General features: G+C 41.0%; 1 non-coding gene, 1 pseudogene and 4 gene segments (V, D, J or C); 1 reads left to right on the top strand and 5 right to left on the bottom strand.

The window, feature by feature from the left end:
* Positions 1 to 5,434: 5,434 nt before the first annotated feature.
* LOC115825493 (Ig kappa chain V region K29-213-like) lies at positions 5,435 to 5,964 on the bottom strand. The segment is given in 2 exon segments: positions 5,435 to 5,787; positions 5,916 to 5,964. Coding segments are annotated over 2 exon segments (402 nt in total).
* A 4,224-nt stretch (positions 5,965 to 10,188) lies between these two features.
* On the bottom strand, positions 10,189 to 10,698 carry LOC115825494 (immunoglobulin kappa variable 6D-21-like). The segment is given in 2 exon segments: positions 10,189 to 10,526; positions 10,650 to 10,698. Coding segments are annotated over 2 exon segments (387 nt in total).
* A 675-nt stretch (positions 10,699 to 11,373) lies between these two features.
* LOC115825804 (U1 spliceosomal RNA) lies at positions 11,374 to 11,537 on the bottom strand. The gene has a single exon (XR_004025764.1). It is a non-coding gene; the product is annotated as a U1 spliceosomal RNA (small nuclear RNA).
* A 3,838-nt stretch (positions 11,538 to 15,375) lies between these two features.
* LOC115825495 (immunoglobulin kappa variable 6D-21-like) lies at positions 15,376 to 15,887 on the bottom strand. The segment is given in 2 exon segments: positions 15,376 to 15,707; positions 15,833 to 15,887. Coding segments are annotated over 2 exon segments (381 nt in total).
* A 604-nt stretch (positions 15,888 to 16,491) lies between these two features.
* LOC115825496 (Ig kappa-b4 chain C region-like) lies at positions 16,492 to 18,699 on the top strand (annotated as a pseudogene).
* A 2,406-nt stretch (positions 18,700 to 21,105) lies between these two features.
* On the bottom strand, positions 21,106 to 21,632 carry LOC115825280 (Ig kappa chain V region K29-213-like). The segment is given in 2 exon segments: positions 21,106 to 21,431; positions 21,578 to 21,632. Coding segments are annotated over 2 exon segments (375 nt in total).
* Between the last annotated feature and the right edge of the window lie 3,186 nt (positions 21,633 to 24,818).

Consider the following 24,818-nt stretch of genomic DNA (forward strand, 5'->3'; position numbering starts at 1 on the left):
TAGAGAAGAAAATATGTATACATATGTGTTGTCCATTTGTCACCTCTAACATGTCAAAATTCCCATATTATTTTGGTTTTCTCTGTTTCTTTTTAGTTAGTAACTGTGTGTCATTGTGCTGCATCACATCCTCACCCTCAGCACCTGCAGTAGGTCCCAGCTGCAGCAGTGCAGTCTCTGTGCAGTCTGACTAAGGGAGGTTTTTGTGCGGCTCTATATCACTGTTTGCATGGCCAGTTATCACTGATGCTATGTACACTCTGACAGTAATAATCTCCTGCATCTTTACTCTGGACTCCTGTGATGGTCAGAGTGAAGTCAGTCCCAGATCCACTGCCAACTGAAACGATTGGGAATTCCTGACTGTAACTTATTGGCCCTGTAAATGAGGAGTTTAGGAGCCTGTCCAGGTTTCAGTTGCTACGAGAACAGGTAGTGACAATAGGAACCATAGGTACTGTAGTAATACACAGCAGGGCTGGTTTTACAGTTGATAGTGACTGTGTCTCCTGGAAGAGCAGATTTCACTTCAGGAGTCTGAGTCACAGTCACCTGTCCTCTGGACTCTGAAATGAAACAAAAAAAAATGTAAATAAACAAATGAACATGGTAACATTTTCTTTTTTCAGTCCGGTTTCAGTCAAAGGCAGTTTTCAGTTATATGAATAAAATTAAAAAAATAAATAAAATAAATAATTACCATGAAAACAGAGAGTTAGTGTCCAGATGAAGATGGTGAGGAAAGTCATGGTGTCTGTGGGTTAAATTAGTGGGACAGGCAGCTCTCAGTCATCAAGTGTTAAAGTCACAGGGCTATAAACACTCCCAGAGCACTGAAGCATGTGCTGCCAATGCAAATTCTCCTCTCTCTATGGAAATGATCTTCCTTAGTGAACGGGGTGCAGTTGGGGCGTACGTGTGTCACTCTTTTGAGCACCTCACTGATCTGAGTGCAGTGGTTTGTAGTCAGTCACAGAGTATAGTGTGTGATCATGTGCTGTGGTGGGGTAAGTTGGTTGCTCTCTCTCTCTGGTCTGTCTGTCCCCTTGTCTTTCCATGCTCCGACTGGTTTTATTTTTTTTAATAAAGGTATTTGATTGTGAATTTTTGCTGTATTTAATAAAACTGCTCTGTAAAAGTATTTGTACAACTCGCCATCTTGACTGCTGGATTTCATTTAAACAGGAAAACTACATTAACTACATGTATGAGTTTAGTTTGACCTGTTGGGTTACAAATGTGAGGTCAGCTGCTTCCAACTTATTTCTTGCCACCTTTTACCATTTTTGTGATGAGGCACAACTCTTGAAAAGGAATCTGCCAGTGTTATTGTTTTCTGACAGATGGAGAACTTTTACCCAGAGCAGAAGAGGTCTGTCCCCCGGTCTTTCACTGACTCAGTAAACTGCACTGGGTGATGCTGTTTGAGGTGGAGAAATAAATTGCTGCTACATTTTGTTGTGATGTTTCTACGGCATAATGTGCACACGTCTGTACTCTGAGTGTCATCCCTCCAGAAACCGAACCATTTCCACACAACTGACCCATGCGCGTTCTTTTGAGGAATGAAATCTGCATCATTGGAATCGTTTTCCTCCGTTGTTGAGTGTCTTAATCAGTTATCACTGAGGTAGGCCTGAGTGTGGGACAGTGGTGAACATTGCAACAGCAACAAACACCAACAGTGATAGGCTGGCGTGGTGACAGTGGTGTGTGTGCACACACACCAATTATACAGAACTCTCTTTCTGCGTAGCAGGTAGTGATGTGTCGCTCGTGAACAATTCATTCATTTCAAACGAATCTTTTGTATGACATGGGAGTAACGAGTCGTCTCAGTGAGTGATTCGTTCATTGTTCCCTGGGCCGTGCATGTGCAGCACTCGTTTCATTCATCTGAATTGTGACAGCTACAGGCTCATTCAGGAGTGGGCCTTTGGCGTCTGAGTCTTCTGTTCACTTGTCACATGACCACTGCATATTCTCACTGTAGGAGCGACTGATTTGTTCACAAATCATAACTACGGATCTTCGGGTTTGAGGAACTACTGATTCATACATGAATCATAAGGGGATTCAAGTCTGAGTCTTTCATTCATTATTCACGTGACAGTGCATATGCAGTCCAGTGCAGTGAGGAATGCACAGACTTATACTTTGGTGACACGAAACGACCTTTAAGGAAAAGCATTGGCTCAACACAGGAAGGCCAACTCCTCAGGTCAAGACTCAGTGGTTTACCTACACCTGAAGGACAAGGGACACTCCTTTGAGGACAACAATGTACATGTTTTGGACAGGGAAGACAGGTGGTTTGAAAGAAGGGTGAAGGAGGTCATTTATGTTAAAGTAGAGAAACCATCCCTCAAAATAGGAAGTCTACAACACCACTTATCACCCACCTACAATACTGTTCTTTCATCTCTTCCCAGGAGATTTAACAACCATTCTCACTTGGCCACATGTGACTTAAATCTTCCGTTTAGTGTCCTGTTTGTCTCTGTGGTCTGCCCCTCTGCCTTTCAGCCAATCACAATACTTCACATCAAGTACCATATCGTAAAGGTTTGGTTGAATGATGAATGTTAAGGTGTTTGAGGGAGTGTTTAACACTGTATAAGACTATATAGCCATGAGAATTCCTGTTCTGTACTGTCTTGTGTTTAATTGTGTGTGGGTGTTTAACTGTGACTGTCTCAGTTTGCTCATGCTCACTGCATTTCATATCGAGCTTGCTCCATTTCTGTTAGTTGTCTCTGTCACTGTATGTTCATAACAACATTAATACTAAAAGCCTTTAACACTTTACTCATTACATTACTAACATGCTGGCTGCATTGTTACGTGCGGCGCACTGTGTGTTTTATTTGGCCGTCTTGTTTCGTTTGTGTGTCTCTCTCTCTCTCTCCACAGGTACCCAGTTGTGGCGGGCTGGCAATACCCCCCTGGCCTGATGTTGTGCCCCGCCCCTCTCTCTCCCGTTCGACCAACCAGGGGAGTGCCCCTCCTGCTGTAGCCAACCAAACGCGGAGCGCCAACATTTAAACGCCACTGGATGCGCTGTGTAGTAGATTTCAATCTCATTGTTGCCGTTTGCCTTTCGTGTATTTTTGTTACAAACTTGCTATTCCGTGTTTGACCCTGTAATCTCGTTAATTGACTTTGTTTGTGGATTGCGCTCTGGATTTGGTGCTTTGGTTATCGCGGGGAGAAGGACAGGTAAGAAAGGGGATCCCCGCGTTAGTGTTAATGCTGTCTAGGGATAGGTTAGAGGCGGGTGCCACTTTTGTATTTCGGTTACTAGTTAGTGTAGTCAGGTTTCCTTTGGCTCTGCCACCTTTTTGTTTTGTAGCTCAGTGTGTGTTTTTCGGTGTAGTTCAGGGTGGATTTTGTTTTACTAGTTTCATTTCTTTGGCACCGTCTACGTCCTCTCCCACCTTTGTTTGTGTTTGTAAATACTTTTGTAAGTTTCACTTTCTAAATATTCCAAATATATCGTGCATTCATTTATACTTTTTCCCCGTGTCCGTGTTTTTCCTCCCCCATCACACCGTCCCAAAAGCAGCACAGGTGGTGGGTCCTTTATGCTGCATTCCCCTACATACCCCTAGACACCACACTCCACCGGGGACATAACAGCATTGTTGTGTGTATAGCATGGGAAAGTCTGTGTGTGTAGTGTATTTGTATTTTCATACAGTGAACCTTCATGTATTAGTCATCTTCCACACACAACACAACACAGCACCCTCTACATTCTCCCCTCTCACTGACATAGATATCTACACACTTCTTTACAACAGACCCACCACCTGCCCCTCAGTCCCTAAACCCTCACATCCTTTACAAGTCGTCTCTCCCATACTTATCCCTGCACTCACTCACATCATCAATGACAGGAATATTTTCCACCATTTTACAACTGGCTCAGTTTACTCCACTGCTCAAGAGATCAATTCTTACTTTATCACAAAGAGACCAACACTTACTCCATCACATAGAGACCAACACTTACTCCATCACAAAGAGACCAACCCTTACTCCATCACAAAAAGACCAACACTTACTCCATCGCGAAGAGATCAACACTTAATCCATCACAAAGACACCCAACACTTAATCTATCACAAAGAGACCAACACATAATCCATCACAAAAAGACCAACACTTACTCCATCACAAAAAGACCAACACTTACTCCATCACATATAGAGAACTACATACCGGTCACTGTTCTCTTATTTCTTTTAAAAACTCTTGAACTTGCCCATCTTTAACCAGACACCCTGAGAGACATGATCATTATACTGTGTGTCAGTGTCTCTGAAAGGACAGAATACTTACTAAAGACTAGAGCTCTTCAAGTAAGGAAATATATGTGTGTGTGTGTGTGTGTGTGTGTTTGTGTGTGTGTGTGTGTGTGTGTGTGTGTGCGTGTGTGTGTGTGTGTGATGAATGTCCTTGAGACATTAAACAAAATGACTAAATGTGTTTGACAGTGAGAGTGTCTTAAAAGCAAAAGAAAGACATTATGTCATTTAAATTTCTCTAGTATGTGATTTTTTTTTTTCACCAATGAAAATATGAAAATCAGTTTGGTTGCAGTGTATGAGATGTAAGGAAGGTTCTCATGTTGGGAGGAAAATCAAGTTTTAATTTCATTTAAATTTTATTTGTTCTGTTTCTTCAATAAACGCTGTAAATGAGTTTATTGAAGGCTAAATGGCACAAGCTATTGTGTTAGTGTCCATTACATAATGTTTCTATCCATAATCATTTCCTCTGTCCATGATTTAGTTCAAGGTTTGTTTTGTTTTGTTTTGTTCTCAGGATAAATCACTGAACCTGGACATCATTCTAACCAGTTATGGATTCTTCTCATGTTCATTTGTGTCTGAGACAAAAGAATTCAGTTTCTCATTTATATCTCTTGATGTATTGCAGCATCAGTGTAGACTCACTCCAATCACATGTGTTATCAGAAAAGTATATCAGTCCTTTTTTTGACTTTTGACTCAAAGTTTGAGAAAAGTTGGGGATGATTTTTTGTGTGTGTTGGCCTACAATACACTTCCAGATTTAAAGAACAGTGTGTGTTGAAACGAGATATTATAAAAAAATATTTAGATACATACAGATATAGTCAGTCACAGTGAGAAGGAAGCCTAATTTATTCTTCTTTTCTTTAGTGAGAATATTGTTTGTGAAAAGTGAGGTAGACACTTAAAAATATATTGGCCATTCGTCACCTATACCATGTCAAAGTTCACATGATATTTATTTATATTTCTGTGTTTCTCTGGGGTTAGTGTAGTGTAATTGTGTGTCATTGTGCTGTATCACATCCTCCCCCTCAGCACCTGCAGTAGGTCCCAGCTGCAGCAGTGCAGTCTCTGTGCAGTCTGACTGAGGGAGGTTTTTGTACAGCTCTATATCACTGTGTGAACACCCAGTTGCTGCCACTCCAAAAGCCGCCAATATCATGGAAACTCTGACAGTAATAATCTCCTGCATCTTCAGTCTGGACTCCTCTGATGGTCAGAGTGAAGTCAGTCCCAGATCCACTGCCACTGAAACGATTTGGAATTCCTGACTGTAACTTATTGGCCCTGTAAATGAGGAGTTTAGGAGCCTGTCCAGGTTTCTGTTGGTACCAGTTCAGAAAGTGACCAAAGGAATCATTGTAATACACTGCAGGGCTGGTTTTACAGTTAATAGTGACTGTATCTCCTGGAAGAGCAGATTTCACTCCAGGAGTCTGAGTCACAGTCACCTGTCCTCTGGACTCTGAGATGAAACAAGCAAACATGTAATCAAATAAGTAATTGATTATGGTCACATTTTCTTTTTTTCAGTCTAATTTCAGTGAGAGACAATTTTCAGCTGTGCAAATAGAATTAAAAAAAAAATCTTACCATGAAAACATATAGTAATTGTCCAGATGAAGATGGTGATGAAAGTCATGGTGTCTGTGAGTTAAGTTAGTGGGGCAGGCAGCTCTCAGTCATCAAGTGTTAAACTCACAGGGCTATAAACACTCCCAGAGCACTGAAGCATGTGCTGCCAATGCAAAGTCTGCTCTCTCTATGGAAATGATCTTCCTTATTTCTCATAGATAAAGACATAGTCTTTAATTACAATATGACTGTCTTTCACTATCCTATATTAAATATGACGTCATGTATATTTTTATATCTTAATAATAATTACAGCTCACAGACATACACTTTGCATATAATATGTCCATCTGTTCTATTGTGCTAGTGATCAGCAACGTGTCTTTGTGTCCTCAGTAAAATAAGGAAAAACTTTGGAAACTCTGAACTTGTCTGTTTCTTCAGAAAAAGAAAATAAAAATGGACATTGTCCTGTAAGGACCTCATCTCCTGTTGACTGCGACCATTCAGAGGGCAGCATCACCGGTTTACTGATAACTGGTGTGGGAGATGTGGAGTGAGCAGATCGGTTTTCACTCTGCTGCACTCATTTACTCTTCTATATCATCTCTTCAGTTTCACCAACTCACATGGCCAGTCTACACTGGCCATACGTGTATTCTGAGTGATGCTTTGTGATCCGGTGCTCTATCCGTTTATGTCTCGTTACTTTGTTACTCTAGTCTCCCGTTTGTTGTTTGACTTCCTGTTTGTTTTGTTTGATACTCACCTGTTCAAGTTCGTGGTTGTACCTTCAGAGTATTAATAAACCCTGAATCTCAGCACTTGCGTCCTGCCCATTGGTGACGTTGTGACATGTCCTTACCCACCTTCCTAAATATTTGGTCAACTTAATACAGCAAATTAAATACAGTCAGGGTCTTACAAAAGAGGAAACTGCAAAACAAATCAAGACATACAGCAATAAACACAACTAAAATCACATGTCATTGCACTTCCTGTAAATCAGTTATGATTCCTTGGTTACCAAGTACTTGTGTAGCTCACATTCTTTGAAATTGTAATTAGGAACTGTCTGAAGTTCCCTTATTCTCCAGTAGAGGGTGATGTGTAATACTGAGGTCTGCAGGACTCCAATTGTTTCTGCATTAGAGTGATTCTGAACAGCAAGTCAATTTGTCTCAGTAACTGAAGAGGACTTTTGGTGGATGAACCAAACTGGATTTTGGCATTAAGCATCTACACATGTCATCTTCATAAAACATCAATATCAACTGTTTTGGAAAATGGTCTGGCCAACAAGGGCTTCCCCTCAGACTGGAAGCTGAGCTGGAAGGTGGATGGTCAGAGCTGGAGTTCAGGGGTGAGCTCCACCCCTGAGGTTCTACAGAAGGACGGTCTGTACAGCTGGAGCAGCACCCTCACCCTCCAGGAGGAGCAGTGGAGAAAGATGTCAGTGACCTGTGAGGCCACACAGGGCTCCCAGTCTCCTGTGACCCAGACACTGAGGAGAGACCAGTGTTCTGAGGAGTGAGAACACACAATCACACTGTCCCTCATAGACCTTGCGTAATCTATGTTTGAGTTTGTCCAGCAGCTTAACTTACAATCAGAGAAACATCCATACGATATGTCATTGTTGTGTTTCATATCAAATCTATTCCTGTCTACTGCATGTTGGTTCTTTACTGCTCAGTTTATTTTTATCTTTCTCATTCATGATTCAAATAAAAAGCCTTTTAAGGACAGCTACCCCTGTTTCTGTATTCATTATAAATAAAATCATTCATCAGAATCACACACTCAGTCTGTCATGCTGGTGGTGTAGGACCCATGCGCAAAGACACGATGATGAAAGGTGGAAAACGGAAGACTTTACTTGAACTGAAGATCAAAATACATGTGCAGAAAAGGAACAAAACCGATAACAAAAAGGTGCAACATGACAGTTGTGCAAACTAACACAAACAACGATAGATCAAGTACAAGGCAAACACTAGGACTTAAATAGAGGGAGAACTAAACAGGGCAACACAGGATTGGCTGAAATTAACAAGGTTAATAACGAGACAAACAGGAACAGGTGAGGGGCGGAGACAGAGAGCAGGAGCACAAAGACATGGCAAACTAAAAGTCCAAAATGGAGGTGCAGGCTGTGACAGAGCCCCCCCCTTAAGGGGCGGCTCCCAGACGACCCAAAACAAAAAACCAAAAGTCCAGAACAGACCGGGTGGGTGGGGGGGGCGCACAGAGGGAAGACCGAAGGTGCCGCAGCCAACGGGCCCCCTCTGCGGCCGAGCAGGTGAGGGGTTGGCTGGAACAGACTTTCCAAACCGGCAGAGGAACAGGAACGGAGCAGACTCCTCAAACAGCCTCGACGTCGGCTGAGCTGGATCGGGGAAGCGGCCTTGGGAACAGGACAGGGCGTCAGCATGGGAGCTGACCAGGACAGGGCGTCAGCATGGGAGCTGACCAGGACAGGGCGTCAGCATGGGAGCTGACCAGGACAGGGCGTCAGCATGGGAGCTGACCAGGACAGGGCGTCAGCATGGGAGCTGACCAGGACAGGGCGTCAGCATGGGAGCTGACCAGGACAGGGCGTCAGCATGGGAGCTGACCAGGACAGGGCGTCAGCATGGGAGCTGACCAGGACAGGGCGTCAGCATGGGAGCTGACCTGGACAGGGCGTCAGCATGGGAGCTGACCTGGACAGGGCGTCAGCATGGGAGCTGACCTGGACAGGGCGTCAGCATGGGAGCTGACCTGGACAGGGCGTCAGCATGGGAGCTGACCTGGACAGGGCGTCAGCATGGGAGCTGACCTGGACAGGGCGTCAGCATGGGAGCTGACCTGGGCCGGGAAAGCGGCCTCGGGAACAGGGCAGGACAGCGCATCCTCCATGGTGCGCCGGGCAGCGCATTCCTCGCGCTGGGCAGCGCACCCTCCATGGAGCCTTCGGAGACACTGCTTGAAGCGGGTGCTTCAGGGGATTCAGGTTGGCAGAGACAGGAGACCCAGGAGCGGACACAGCCCTAGAGCTGGTTGGGCCCAGCACCACAGTCCATGTGGTGCCTGGGTCTAGGGCTGGGAGCCCCCCCCCAAAAAAATTCCCCCCCCGGGTTAGGGGCTGGAGAACCTACCGAGAGAGGGAACCCCGCCGCACCCAGGTCAAGAACTAAAACCGTCTCTGCCCGGGAGACTGAAGTGTCTGCTGGGTCCTTGTGTGGTCTATCGTTCTGTCAGGCTGGTGGTGTGGTGCAGGACCCAAGTGCAGAGACACGATGATGACGGTGAAAAAACTGAGGATTTTACTTAAACTGAAGATACAGGTGTCAAACAGGAACAAAAAACCCAATAACAAAAGGTGCAGCATGACAGTGTGCTCTAAAACACAAACAACGATAGACCAAGGACAAGGCAAACACTAGGACCTAAATAGAGGGAGAACTAAACAGGGTAACACAGGATTGGTAGAAACTAACAAGGTTAATAATTAGACAAACGGGAACAGGTGAGGGGCGGAGACAGAGAACAGGCGCACAAAGACATGGCAAACTAAAAGTCCAAAATGGAGGTGCAGGCTGTGACACAGTCATTCTCAACATCCATAAATGTTCAACACATCATAGGTCCAAAGACTCAACTTTATTGTTTATAGTAATTTTTCTTTAGGTTATATTTCAAGCTACCCCTGAAAAGTTATTTAATGAATGAGAGATTTGTTTTCATTAATTGAGAAACTAACTATCCCAGAAGAGCAGGTTTCACAGTTTTTAAAAAGGGCAGTTTTCACTTTTCACAGTGTGAAATAAACCAAAAGAATCAGTGACAGATACTTTTAGATCAAATAACTTGTTTTAAAACGAATAAACTAATAATAATGACATTTATAAATGTAAATGTGTACATCCTGTTTAGAAAACTGGACTTAGAGAGCAGAGTGAATTAAGACTCTATATTATGAGAAAGCTCCAGATATAGTCTGTAACAGTGAGGAGGTAGACTAAATAAAGATATTTTTTTTTCATTAGTGACACTAAAGTATGTGAAAAGTGAAGAATATGCTTAAAGAGAAGAAAAATGCATATAAAGATGGATTGTCCATTTGTAACCTCTAACATGTCAAAATTCACATAATATTTTTATTTTTAGTTTTAGTTTCTTTTTGGTTTGTAACTGTATGTCATTGTGCTATATCACATCCTCCCCCTCAGCACCTGCAGTAGGTCCCAGCTGCAGCAGTGCAGTCTCTGTGCAGTCTGACTGAGGGAGGTTTTTGTACAGCTCTATATCACTGTGTGAACAGAGCTTTACCACTGATGCTATGGACACTCTGACAGTAATAATCTCCTGCATCCTCAGTCTGGACTCCTGTGATGGTCAGAGTGAAGTCAGTCCCAGATCCACTGCCACTGAAACGGTTTGGAATTCCTGACTCTAACTGGTTAGCATATTTAATGAGGAGTTTAGGAGCCTGTCCAGGTTTCTGCTGGTACCAGTGCAGGTAGTGACCATAGGAACTGTGGTAATACACTGCAGGGCTGGTTTTACAGTTAATAGTGACTGTGTCTCCTGGAAGAGCAGATTTCACTTCAGGAGTCTGAGTCACAGTCACCTGTCCTCTGGACTCTGAAATGAAGCGAACAAAAATGTAAACGAATAAGTAACTGAATGTAGTGATCTTTTCTTTTTTCAGTATGCCTTCAGTCAGAGTCAGTTTTCAGTTGTATGAAAGAAATAAAAAAATCTTACTATGAAAACAGAGAGTCAGTGTCCAGATGAAGATGGTGATGAAAGTCATGGTGTCTGTGGGTTAAGTTAGTGGGGCAGGCAGCTCTCAGTCATCAAGTGTTAAACTCACAGGGCTATAAACACTCCCAGAGCACTGAAGCATGTGCTGCCAATGCAAAGTCTCCTCTCTCTATGGAAATGATCTTCCTGGGTGAACAGAACGTGTGTTACTAAATAGTGTTGTGAACACAGACTTAGTTCCTAATGGAAATGCTGCACACTACAGCTCAGTCTAAATACTGCCATATTGTTTACCTCAAAAATGTCTGACTTAAATTAAACACGTTTCAATTATTTTTTTTAAAACTGCTTTAATGTTTATCTATTTTGTTCTCCATATTTTATATAATGTCCAATATTCAAAGCAGACTGTGTCACTGTCACTGGCCATTTTATGTTATTCTTTTTCATATGCTTCCTGATTTAAATTAAAATTTCTGTGATTACACACACTGTGAACAGTGAGCAGTGAATCTGTCCTCTGCATTTAACCCATCCAACACACCAGTAGTGAACACACACAACAGACGCAGGAGCAGTGGGCAGCATTCCTCTGCGCCTGGGGAGCGTTAGGGTTTAGTTGCTCAACGGCACATAGCTATGGGTGTTGGGCCTGGGAATTGAACCAGCAACCCTCCAGTCACAAGCCTGGTTCTCTAACCTTTAGACCACGGCTGCCCCAGTTCAGGGGAGAGCGCGAACGCAGTCCCCCACTACTGCAAATTATGCAGTCGAGATTCCCGCATTTGGGGAATTTGCAGAGGTCAGCATAGCCCAAGTGCAATGACTGAGCCTCACCCTGGGTGAACCACTTTCATGATCATGGTGTCTCCCCTGCCAGGTAAGTATCATAGCTTCAGTATCATAGCTTCAGATTTTATAAATATAGCTCTTTTCCACTTTGACGGTGCCGGTGCTGGTGCGGAGCCAGCTCTGCCGTGGTGCCTTTTGAGAGCCGGTCCACATTTCCATAGGTTTGGGAACCGAACATTGATTGGTTCTTGTGTGGTTCTCATTTGCATAGCTACTGATGTCAGCGGTTCCAACTTTTGGGCCCAGCAATTTTGCGGTGCCGTGCCGGTGCCAGCTTTTTGGCACCAGCAATAGCATTTTTTCAGTGGAAAAGCGCAGCCCCAGTTATAGATTAGGCACTGGCACTGCATCAGTGGACAAGGGGTATTAGTGAATCAGCAGTTGATTCTGTGTTCGGTTAGTCTAGTCTTGCTCTGTTCAGTATAAATGCTCCTATTTTCCCCTTCTTTGGATGTGTGAAATTGTGTTGCCAACGGGTCGTGCTAACCAGAAGTTTGAATCCTGAAACCTGTAAGTTCCCAGAAATCTTTTGTTTCATCCTGTTTACTACTAAAAAAAATTCTAAGCAAATCCAGAAATAGTCTGAATACAGTCTGAAGTCTGTGGTGCAGTTTGCTTTTCTTCCAAATGTTAAATGTTACATGTTAAAGGCTGAGTCAGAGTGAAGAAGTTGTATGAAATTTTCATGTGTTTGATGTGATGTGATTGCAGACAGTCAAAACATATCAAAATTGATCACAAGGTTTGTAATGATATTTCAATGACAAATGGAATTCTGAATAGACAGTGGTTTGAATTCTCTTCAAAGATTAAAAGCACAGATTAGGGCTCTGACTCCTCTTTCAGCTTAGCTAACGGTATAAATACAACAAGAAGTTATCATCCATGTTTTAGCTCTTAGCTCTCTTACAGTGGAGTTCAGTCTTTTGTAAAAGGATTATACTGTGTGTAAAAACTCCCTGAGAAGGTTTTCATTTGGTTCTCTTCTGAGTGTCCTACTTCATTTACAGTGTTCACATCTGCACAGAAACTCTTTCACACTCTCACTAAACTCACATTAATCAGACAAAACACATCAATGTAAAAATGTAGTTAATGTTTTCACTGGTGGAACATGAAACTGAATATTTGACTGAAGTTTACGACACTACAGGAATGAACAATTCACAAGATGGAGTCAGACTGCTTTCACACTTTTACCAGTTTAATAATTCCCTGTGTTTGACTGCACATGTCTCTGGACAGTGAGAGACAAGTGGCTTTAATTTCTATAGTTCCAAGGGTAAATTTTCCCTTTAAATACAGAATGACGTTCACTGGACCATCAAAGCTACGTTTGTCACTGTGACATGTGAGACAGTGAAGACTCAGAATGTAAAGATCTACAGGTAAACTATGATGGTGTGTATGTACCTTGTTGAATGAACCGTCTAACATGACCAGTCAGTGTCGCTACCATGTTATCTGTAGATTTTGTAAATTACCTAATGTTGTGCCAGTGGTCCAGAGAAATTCTGGTTAATGGTTTACTGTGAATATTAGACTAATTAGACCTAGCTGGTAATCTGGTTAGAGTCATAGGCAGCCTGTTTAGTGTGGATGAGTAATTGATTAGTATCCTCATCTAAATCTAGATAAAACATTCTATATGAAACTGGTATGTAGTTTGTATGAGTGTGATCCAGGGCTTGGCTTTGGAAAGACAGAGTTGTAAGAAGTCCAGAGAGAAGAGTGTCTTTCACTAGTGTAGTAACCCAGCAGCACTTTACTGGAGCTCTCCCTTCCTCACACTGATCAGAGGCCTGAGGAGCTCCAGTCATGATCAATCTCTCCACATCTTCTAGAAGAAACACAGAGACTCTCATTTAATACAATACACCAGAGGATCTTCACAACCCTTATGAGGAAATAACTGTGGATTTTTAACACTCCATCTACAACTGTATACATCTAACTCTCTGTCTCTAACTCTATACATTTAACACAGTTTGTCTATAACTCTACACAGCTGAACACTCTGTAAATACCTTTACACATTCAAGTAGTACTGGTCCTTCAGGGCCGTCTGGGCATACCCTGAATACCCCACTACACTGGATACATCAATGCATGCTTCTAATAAATAAAATAAAAGTACAAAGATCGTGAACTGTATTACTTCTATCAATTATTTATTTATTTTCTAATTCTATGTTTTATATTTTTACATGATTGCTGATGATAATATAGCAGTGTCTCGTTGGTCTTACTCAGAGCCATGTAGAGAAAGAAATTGATTTTGTCAGTAGTTTGTTAAATGTACGATTTACTCAGAGAAATTTCACTAAGAAGCATGAAATTGTTAGCAGGGGGAGACCAAACCCAAAGTTGGGACTCCAGTAACCAGGCAAAGAATTCACATGAACTGTTAAAATGGGACAACAAATGACATGAAGAGGTCACCATGCACTTCATCAGTAAGGAGAGGAGGAGAGACTTCATCTTCAGATGAGTGAGTCTTGGTTTTAAATTTCTTCAGAGTGACTTTTAACTTTGCTGTTGATTTATGCAGTAGTTATCATTCTAATGAAACCCAGTCCAGTTGTGAATGTAGGTGTAGCCTATAGAGGTGGCAGCTTGTCTGTTTTGTTTTTGTCTTTCGCGGGGGTGCTTGTATGTGATTGGGGGGTTTGGGGCAGATTTTGGAATCTGAAGGCCCACGGTGAAATGGCACTGTTCACCTCTGTGTTTAACTATCTCTAACTCTGCACCTTAAACATTTAGCTATGACTCTACACAACCAATACTCTCTCTATAACTCTATACATTTAACACTATCTGTAACTACACATTTAACACTCTGTCTATGACTCTACACATGTATCACTCTGTATAACTCCACATGTTTAACACTCTATATACTTAACTACTATACATATATACACTATCTGTAACTCTACATATGTAACACTCTGTCTATGACTCTACATAATTCACTCTCTGTCTATATCTTTACACATTTAACTGTCTGTATATAACTACACATTTGACACTCTGTTTATAACACTACATATTTAACAGAGTCTTTAACACTATACAGAACTCAACACATTTTAAGCATTCAGTAGTGGTTCTAGCTTGTATGGCACCCTGGGCGAGACCTGAGCCACACCAAATCAACCAACACTCAGTAAAACCTACACCCAGTTAACCCAAGCCCAGTCAATCCATGTCCCCTCTGTTCCACTAGGTGTCCTGCAGAGTCAGACCTGAGCTGGTGTCCAGCAGACATATGGTTTGATGGTGGATTTGATGTAGACTGGTGTAGTTCCCCTGGCCACTCTGAAGGCCAGAGTCAAAGCCTTGAAACTCATAACTTATGCAAATGGTAACAGACAGCCAGTAGAGGGAGACAAAGAGAGGAGTGGCACAAGCATTTTTTCATGTTAAAAACTAAACTGGCTGCCTCCTTATCAGTGCTCTTGAGTTGATGGATTGGACGTGCAGGAGGACATGGTGACTGGTTCTGTAGAATCTGGTATTGACTATGAGAGAAGAGCTGCTTTAGTTTGAGTTCATCTGTGTCCTTCTGTTCTCTTTTTATTGTGATGCTGCCTGATGAGTAAAACACGGATGCTACATCTCCACATGTGGCCAGAATCTGGAATTTTGTTGAAATCCGCGTGAATGTTACTTGATTCTTTTTTGTTTGTTTGTTTCTGTGTGTGTGTGTGTGTGTGTGTGTGTGTGTGTGTTTGTGTGCTCACGTGTGTGTATAAATGACCCTTCTCTGTGTCATGTCAGTCTCTTCCCCTCAGCACCTGCAGTAGGTCCCAGCTGCAGCAGTGCAGTCTCTGTGCAGTCTGACTGAGGGAGGTTTTTGTATGGCTCTATATCACTGTGTGAACAGACCTTTACCACTGATGCTATGGTAACTCTGACAGTAATAATCTCCTGCATCTTCAGTCTGGACTCCTGTGATGGTCAGAGTGAAGTCAGTCCCAGATCCAGTGCCACTGAAACGGTTTGGAATTCCTGACTCTAACTGGTTAGCATATTTTATGAGGAGTTTAGGAGCCTGTCCAGGTTTCTGTTGGTACCAGTGCAGGTAGTGACCACCAGAGTAAAACACTGCAGTACTGGTTTTACAGTTAATTGTGACAGTGTCTCCTGGAAGAGCAGATTTCACTTCAGGAGTCTGAGTCACAGTCACCTGTCCTCTGGACTCTAAAATCAAACAAACAAAAATATAAACACATTAAGTAACTGAAGGTGGTCATATTTTCTTTTTTCAGTTTGGTTTCAGTCAGAGGCACTTTTTCAGTTGTATGAAAGAAATGCAAAAATCTTACCATGACAACAGAGAGTCAGTGTCCAGATGAAGATGGTGATGAAAGTCATGGTGTCTGTGGGTTAAGTTTGTGGGGCAGGCAGCTCTCAGTCATCAAGTGTTAAACTCACAGGGCTATAAACACTCCCAGAGCACTGAAGCATGTGCTGCCAATGCAAAGTCTCCTCTCTCTATGGAAATGAACTTCCTTATTCCTCATTATTATACTTACAATGCAGTGACACAAACTTTAATTACATCATGTCTGTCTTTATCAGATGAAAGACAGATGCTAGATAAAGTATGACATCATTTATATGTTTATATGATTATAATAATTACAACTGATTGACATACACTCTACATATAATTTGTCTGTCTGTTCTATTGTATTAAAATTGTGTTCTCAGTTGACATCAGCAGTGCTCTTGCTGTCTATATGAACACATAGAAAAAGCTTGGAAATTATGAACTGTTTGTTCAGGAAAAATAATAAACACTGTCCTTACTTGCCTTCCAAATCACTAGGGCAACTTTACGCAGCAAATTACATACAGAGACTTACAAAAAAGATAATTTTAAAATAAACCCAGACATAGAACAACAAGCACAATGAACAGTACATTAAAAAAAGAAAAAAAAGAAAAGGTTATTACTGTGTAGCCCACAACCCTTGAAATCATGATTAAGAACTGTTTGAAGTTCCCACATTATCCAGTAGAGGGCGACATGTAATACTCAGGTCTCTATTTGTACTTGTTATGTATTAGAGGGTTTCTGAACAGTAAGTTAATCTGTCTAAGTAACTGTAGAGGACCTTTGGTGAGGGGACCGAATTGGATCTTCACAGTGAGCATCTACACATATGTTATATTTATCAAATATATATTATGTATCAACTGTCTGAGGAAATAGTCTCTAATTACTTTCCATTTAAATGATCTGTGAGGAGAAAATGTTTGTTTAGTCCTGGACTTGTTTAAGAGTGAACTGGTAGCCAGTCTGATGTTTAAAACAGTGCAAATGACATTTAAATACTTGTAATTGATGGGATATGAATTAGTTGATAAGTTGATTGATGGCTGTCAGTGAGGTGATGAATAGTAGAGTTAATTAGTGTGAAACAATGTGCTGGTAAAGCACAGAGAGATCAGAGTCATTAGAGCAGGAGGTTTTTGTACGGCCACTTAACCAGTTTGTATCACTGTGGTACACTTTTTGGTGGAGGCACCAAACTGGACATTGGACGTAAGTACAAGTTTCTGCCTTTTGTTTAAATGAACATTTTGTCACTAATGTGTATTTTATAAAAGACAGTTTTCCAAGCATTATAGCATCATCCTGTTATGTTTTACTAAGAATAAATGATAGATTTGGAGCTCATCTAATAACAGTGTGCGCTGTTAAAATAATCGTTTAATTCTTTGTTAATGATAAACATTAATGTTAACAATGTTTTAATATTTTTTTTTCCTGCACAAACCTGCATAATATTATATGACTGAAAACAATTTAAAAAAGTGATGCACATGCTTGTGTTTCAACCTAAACTTTAAAAGAGTGACATTTAATAGGTGTTTGACATGTTTAAGAATAACGCAGAGGAACATGATAACATATATGCTGTAGATTACTGATTCACTGAATTTGACTTACAAAACTTCTGGGAACATTTAGTTGTTACCAGTAAATGTAACGTCAGAACTGATCACAACAACCACCTTAACAAAAATAAAGACAAAAAAAGAATTAAAATTAAATTGTTCAACAACGTTCTATGTTTTTGTTAACTCATCAGTCTCAGAATTTTTCAGATGTGTTATTAAAATTAGAAGGAGTTGAGATATAAGGCGAAATATCTTAAGGACACACTACCCTGAAATTTTAGTATGAAAACTCAGACAGCACTGAAGTCTTGACTAATGTTGAGGCTTATATGAATAGTTTCTTTAAAATGAATTTGTCTGTTTGAACTTTAATAGAACTGAATTCACATTGCATGACTCTACATTCACTTTGTATTTATACTTTTTTTTCTCTCTTAAAAGTCTTGTTAACTATTTACATTCATAAAGTAAGAACAGACAGATTGTGAGGTTTTGCTGATGTTTATAATGAGCTCAAACTCATAGATATGTGAACAATGCTCCAAATTATGTGTTAATTATTTGCAGAATATGTGTTTTGGAATAAACATTTATTTATAGATTGTGACTAACTGTCTTTCAACGCTCTGCTGAACTTGGTTTTGTTCTGTGATGTAGAGATAAGGGAAGTGAAAGGGGCAGAGTCTGTGTACTTCTGAACCACACATAAACTGCCTGTTTCAAGAACATAAAATATCACACACTCTGCTGACTGACTGACGCATGTCACTTCTCTTTCCACCCAATCACCGCTCTCATTTTCTGTTGTGTCCTCCTAGTAACACTCAGCCCACACTGACGGTCCTGCCCCCCTCCAGTGAGGAGCTGAAGCAGGGGAAGGGCCACACTCATGTGTCTGGCCAACAAGGGCTTCCCCTCAGACTGGAAGCTGAGCTGGAAGGTGGATGGTAAGAGCTGGAGTTCAGGGGTGAGCTCCAGCCCTGAGGTCCTACAGAAGGACGGTCTGTACAGCTGGAGCAGCACCCTCACCCTCCAGGAGGAGCAGTGGACAAAGATGTCAGTGACCTGTGAGGCCACACAGGGCTCCCAGTCTCCTGTGACCCAGACACTGAGGAGAGACCAGTGTTCTGAGGAGTGAGAACACACATCACACACACATGCATGTGCGCGCGCGCGTACACACACAGATGCACACATACACATTCCCTCATCGATCTTGTTTTTCCTATATGTGAGTCTCTCCAGCAACTAGACTTACAATCAGAGAATCTTCCATGTGATATGTGATATTCTTACATTTCATATCGAATCCATTCAAGTCCACTGCATGTTTGTGTTTTACTGCTTAAATGTTATTTTCTTTTCTTTCTCATTCATGATTAAAATAAAAGCTTTTTTATTGACAGCCACTCCTGTTTCTATGTTTATATGAATAAAATCTTTCATCAAAATCGCACAGTAGATCATTCCAAACACCCATAAATGTTCAGGACCACATAAGTCTCAACATCATCATGAGTAAATTTTTTGTTTGGGCATATATCAGAATACCCATATAAAGTAATTAGATTAAGTGAGGTTTGGTTAAGTTGGTTAATTAAACGACACAAATTGTTGTTCCAAAAGAGCAGTTTTCACAGTTCTGCAGAAGAGTTTTTATTTTTCACCAAAAGAAACACAAACCAAAAGAACCGTGTGACCATTTTACTTTGAGGTCGAATATTTTAATTTAAGATTAATAAATTAAAGACGTATCAATCATTATTTTTTTATTATTATTATTAAAATCTTCATGTTGAATTGAAGTTTCTCTTTAAATTATAAGGGATGTAACTTACTTTAGTTTCCTGGGACATGCAAATCTGACTTTCAGCCTCACAGCACCCACTCACACAGCCCCAAACCCCCTGAGACTGGAGACACCTGTGTGTGTTTAAGATTTAAGAACTGAGAACATTTAACTTCTCTTTTTGATCAAACAGTTTGTTCTTTGCTAAAAAGACAAAGTTTAACACATAAATAATACTACGTAAAACAGGAAAACTTTGCTTCAGTTAATACAAAAGAGTGTTTCAGTGTGTTTAAGGTTTAAGAACTGAGAACAGTCTTCTGCTACTTAAAAGACTTACAAGACCAGCAAGTTTTCTTTTTTTTTTTTCTTGGTAAAACCAAACTGTTGAATTGCCTCTATTCCTCTATGTTACGTCCCAGATGGTGAGTTGGGTCTAGGGGTATGATGCAGGGACGTAGCATAAAGAAACCCACCACCAGTGTCGGATTGGGACGGTGCGAGGGGGAAAAACACACGGCCACGGGACCAATGTACAACAAAAAAATGCAATGTATTAAAGATATTTACAAAGTGAACAAAGGGATATTTCCAAGAATATATATACACAGGAATATTTACAAACAAACACGGAGAGGTGGGAGAACTATAGATGGTGCCAAAGGAATGAACGCAATAGAACAAAACCCACCCTAAATGCCTACGGGAAAACACACACTTAACTACGAAAAACAAAAAGGTGTCAGGTGACAGGGGAGAGAGAGAGAGAGAGAGAGAGAGAGAAGAGAGAGAGAGAGAGAAACAAGACACAAGACGCAAACACACACACACAAATGCACCGCACGTAACACTCTATATGACTCTATTAGTATGGAAATGAAAGTGAAGAGTTATGCGCTGTGTGTTAAGGAATGGACATCCAATAGGACTAGTATTTCACATGGGCTTGTGCAGGGCCCTGTTCTCCAGTCTCTGGTTTATCTTGTCTACATTCATGATGGAGGTGATACATCTCCAAACATGTTCCCTGTTCTTTTTACTGATGATGCTGATGTGCTATGTCACAGAGGAAATCTATCGAATAATTAACTGGAAATTTACTAATAACAAACTGTTACATCTCTAACCATTTGTAATCATTTCATAAAATCCATAATGTGTCTTGATAGTTTGTTAAGGGCAGAATGAATGTTGTAATGTTCTGGTAAAAAGTCATGTCTGTAGAGTGTAAAGGATTCAGCTTTCTATGATACAGCAATGTTTCCAGCTAGTTTAGAAAAATAAATCATAGAAATTGAATGATGAATGTTCCAGGTTTAGGGATTTCCTGATGAAAAAGTTAACCTTTGTTGATGGTATCGCTGTTAAATACTTGAAAAGAGATGAAATTGTTAACTAATAGATCTAATCTAAACCCTCATTATTCTCAGTGTTGAAAATCAGAGTCAATTATCAGAGTGACTCGTCCTGATAAACTGGGCCCTGAGTGTGTGTGTACGACTGGGGCATGTCGTATCAGTCAAAACATTCAGGGGGGAAAATCTGAGCTAATGATTCTAACAAGCATGATCCAAAATTAAAATACTTCTAGTGAGTTGAAACCCTAATGCGCGCGCGTGTGTGTGTGTGTGTGTGTGTGCGTGCGTGCCATTGTCCCCTCTCCTCAGGGCAGTGATCTAATCAATACTCAATACTGTATCAGTATTCCATCAGGTGTATTTATAATTATGGAATGATTATAGTGAGTGTAGAGTTAGTGTAGTGTGTGATTCCTCTCCTCCACAGAGTGTGTCATTGTGCTGTATCACATCCTCCCCCTCAGCACCTGCAGTAGGTCCCAGCTGCAGCAGTGCAGTCTCTGTGCAGTCTGACTGAGGGAGGTTTTTGTACAGCTCTATATCACTGTGTGAACAGACCTTTACCACTGATCTTATGTGCACTCTGACAGTAATAATCTCCTGCATCTTCAGTCTGGACTCCTCTGATGGTCAAAGTGAAGTCAGTCCCAGATCCACTGCCACTGAAACGATCTGGAATTCCTGACTGTAACTTATTGGCCCAGTAAATGAGACGTTTAGGAGCCTGTCCAGGTTTGTGTTGGTACCAGTACAGGCTGACGTCATTATAAACTCTGAGGCTCGTTTTACAGTTGATAGTGACTGTGTCTCCTGGAAGAGCAGATTTCACTTCAGGAGTCTGAGTCACAGTCACCTGTCCTCTGGACTCTGAAATGAAATAGAAATAAGTGACAGGACATGAAAATCAAAAATTTCTTCAGAATTGACAGCAAAATATGCTTGAATGTAGTCATAAATAAGAACAATTTATTAGAACAATCTTTTAATTCTATATTTCAGAATGTTGCATTTACCTTTTGTATAAAACAAAAGTGTCCAGATGAAGATGGTGATGAAAGTCATGGTGTCTGTGGGTTAAGTTAGTGGGGCAGGCAGCTCTCAGTCATCAAGTGTTAAACTCACAGGGCTATAAGCACTCCCAGAGCACTGAGGCATGTGCTGCCAATGCAAATTCTCCTCTTTCTATGGAAATGATCTTCCTGGGTAATGTCAATACAGTAATCTATGTATGATCAACTAAAGTAAAAAATAAATTTTAAAAGAATTTTTTTCAACATATAAGGTGTGTTTAACAATCTATTATCAGACCTTTATTCAGCTCTGATCAGAAATATGGGCAGCCGTGGCCTAAAGGTTGGAGAACTGGGCTTGTGACTGGAGATTCGATTCCCAGGCCCAACATCCATGGCTGTGTGCCCTTGAGCAAGGCACTTAACCCCAATGCTCCCCGGGCGCAGAGGAATGCTGCCCACTGCTCCTGCGTCTGTTGTGTGTTCACTACTGGTGTGTTGGATGGGTTAAATGCAGAGACAAATTCACTGTTCACAGTGTGTGTGTGCAATTATGGAGAATCTATTTATTTTATTTATAAAATATGTTCTGAGAGATTCTTTTCACAAATCTCCCCTCTGAGCTCTTTTAAGTAACAGGCGATAAACAGAAAGAAACCAATAAGTAGGGAGACAGGTAGAGAGACAGGACTGTGGAGGAGAAGAGAGGAAATGAGGTCATAACATGTCTCTCATTATCACCATGATGAGGTCACAGGTCAAATGATCACATCACAGATTCACTGAGGTCAGGGGTCACAGGTCACACTATGCCCAGATATGTGTAGAATTTTACAGACTTGGATATGGGAAATTAATGCATCTTCACATTTAATAAATTATTCATAATTTATCTCATATGATGAAAATGTGTTTTTGGACAGTATTCCACACTGCACGGAGAAAGTAAAATAATGACAGTTCTCCATCAGAAATATGCAGCTGGTCTCTTTCACACAGACACATTCATATGGAGTTTATCAGTAAATCATTAAAGGACATTGTAGTGAGTCTATGTTGTCCAGGCTGAAACTGAAGTCAGTTCTGGGTTGTGAGGGAGTTTTCAAACTCTCTAACTGTGTCTCTGCTGCACGGCTTTGTGTCACTCTAGTGTGACAGAGGTTTTTGAACAACCGTTTCATTACACTCAAACACTGTAGTATTTCTTTCCTCTCCTTCTACAAAATGTGCTGTTTTTTTATTTATTATGTGAAATACTCACAGAAGAGACAGTTGGAGAATCTGAAAACATATTTTGTTACCAATGCAACAGATAGATTGCACGCTTTAATACTAGAAGCGCCGAGCGCCGGTCATTTGACCGCTGTGACGTCTTACTAGAAGCGCCGTGCTGGTTTGACCCACTTATACCTAGAACCGCAGAGACCAAAAAAAAAAAAAAAAAATCTTTGCACTCGATCAAATTTTAGGACCCTCCTTTCATGACTTTTCCTAGATTTGTGCGTTTTATCACCCAGCATCCTTAAATTTTCAAAATCATCCCGGTACAAGCTAATTTAAAGCTATTTTCCTCCTATTTCTGTGAAATTGCGGTCAGCCTCGCGTTCGGCCATGTTGTTTCCTGCCTTTCAAGGCTGTGATTCTCTTTTCTCTCAGCAGATGGCGCAAGGGTTCGTTCGTACTAGTTTTCCGTCTTTATATCAGGGTTTTATATATATGAATCGAGAGTTATAAGAGTTATAAATTAATATAACATAACGTGCAAAACTGATGACAATAATTTAATAACTTTGACGCGCATTTTTGTTTCATGTAGGCCTACATGGGCGTTATAGCGGTAAACAGCAGACTGAGAGAGGGTTACTTTTAGTTAGGCGCCAGACGCCCGCTGGGAGTGTCACAAAGAGAGAGAAGAAGAAGAAAGTAAAAAAAATGAAAGAAGAACAGTATAGTCTACTCGAAGCCTCTTTTACCCCTATCAGACCGCATAGGCGTCTAGTAGGGCCTAGATTCACCTGCAGCCTGGCACAGCTAGCTCCAATCTCAGGGCAGTCATACAATAAATAATTCCCATCAATATTTCAAAACAGTATGAAAACAAAATAGGGACCATCCAACACCTATGTCCACTGAGTAATATATTTACAGCCGTTAAACATCCAGAGAAACTATGTGTAATTGTCCAATAACCACCGTAAAAAAAAAACAAAAAAACAAAAAAAAAAACAAAACTCAATGGCAACACTCAACACAAAACGCCGAACGAACACAGAACACAATACATAATGTACAACTTTGGTCACAAATATTTACATATAAGACCGACTGAGGGTTCGTTTCTCATAAGGGATAATTGCGAGGAGGAACAACAACAAACAAACAAACAAAAAAAAACGACCTCCGCAATGTTCGTCCCTCACCGACTGAGAGTCCGGTTAGAAATGTAAGGTTGCCAACCATGCGAGCGGTGTTTAGCAAACAGCAGATAGCGAGTGTGAACCCGAAGATAGTCACCTGGGAAAGTAGGGGGAAAGCCGACAGGAAGAGTGAGGGGCAGAGCAGCAATCCAATGTGGAGTCCAACCACTACAAGTCCATGATTGTAATCCAGTTTAGTGGAGAGAAAGAATTTCCAAGCCGTACGGAAACGAAGTTGCGCATACTGAATATTCGACTATTACGAGATTTTACTATTTACTACCACGAGAATGCCGTTTCGAGTTTTCCCTCCCCGTAGCATCAATCACGCCCCTTCCTATATTCTACGGTGTCCCTTTCAGTCACGGCAAAAAGCCAATGACGTAACGGCAATCAAAGAAAGGAATAAAGAAAGTTTAGCGATGGAAAGTGACAGGAAAGGAAAGCGTGATAGAAAACAGAAAGCAAGTTATTTAGCGGGAGAAAAAATAATGAGCATGACACGGTGAAGGGTCCGTGTCGATTGCCACAGCGTGTCAATTGTCACTAGCCTACTTGAACCGTGCGAAATTAGTCATCATGTAACTGATAGTTCGTCTGTAGACTATGGTAAGCTTTATCCTCATGTCATGACATTACATTATTTTAGAGCTGCAACAATAATTTACAATATTAAAATGCAAATGTTTTGTAAAGCGCATAAACGTATAATAAAGGTATTTTTGTTTCACGTACAGGGGCTTAACTAATTATTATATGACTTAGATAGTTGGCAGGAGTTTTGCAAATGCTAATTCATTTAATATAATCCCACGCAAGAGATGGCA

The sequence above is a fragment of the Chanos chanos genome, chromosome 12, assembly GCF_902362185.1.
Source record: "Chanos chanos chromosome 12, fChaCha1.1, whole genome shotgun sequence".
Lineage (NCBI taxonomy): Eukaryota > Metazoa > Chordata > Actinopteri > Gonorynchiformes > Chanidae > Chanos > Chanos chanos.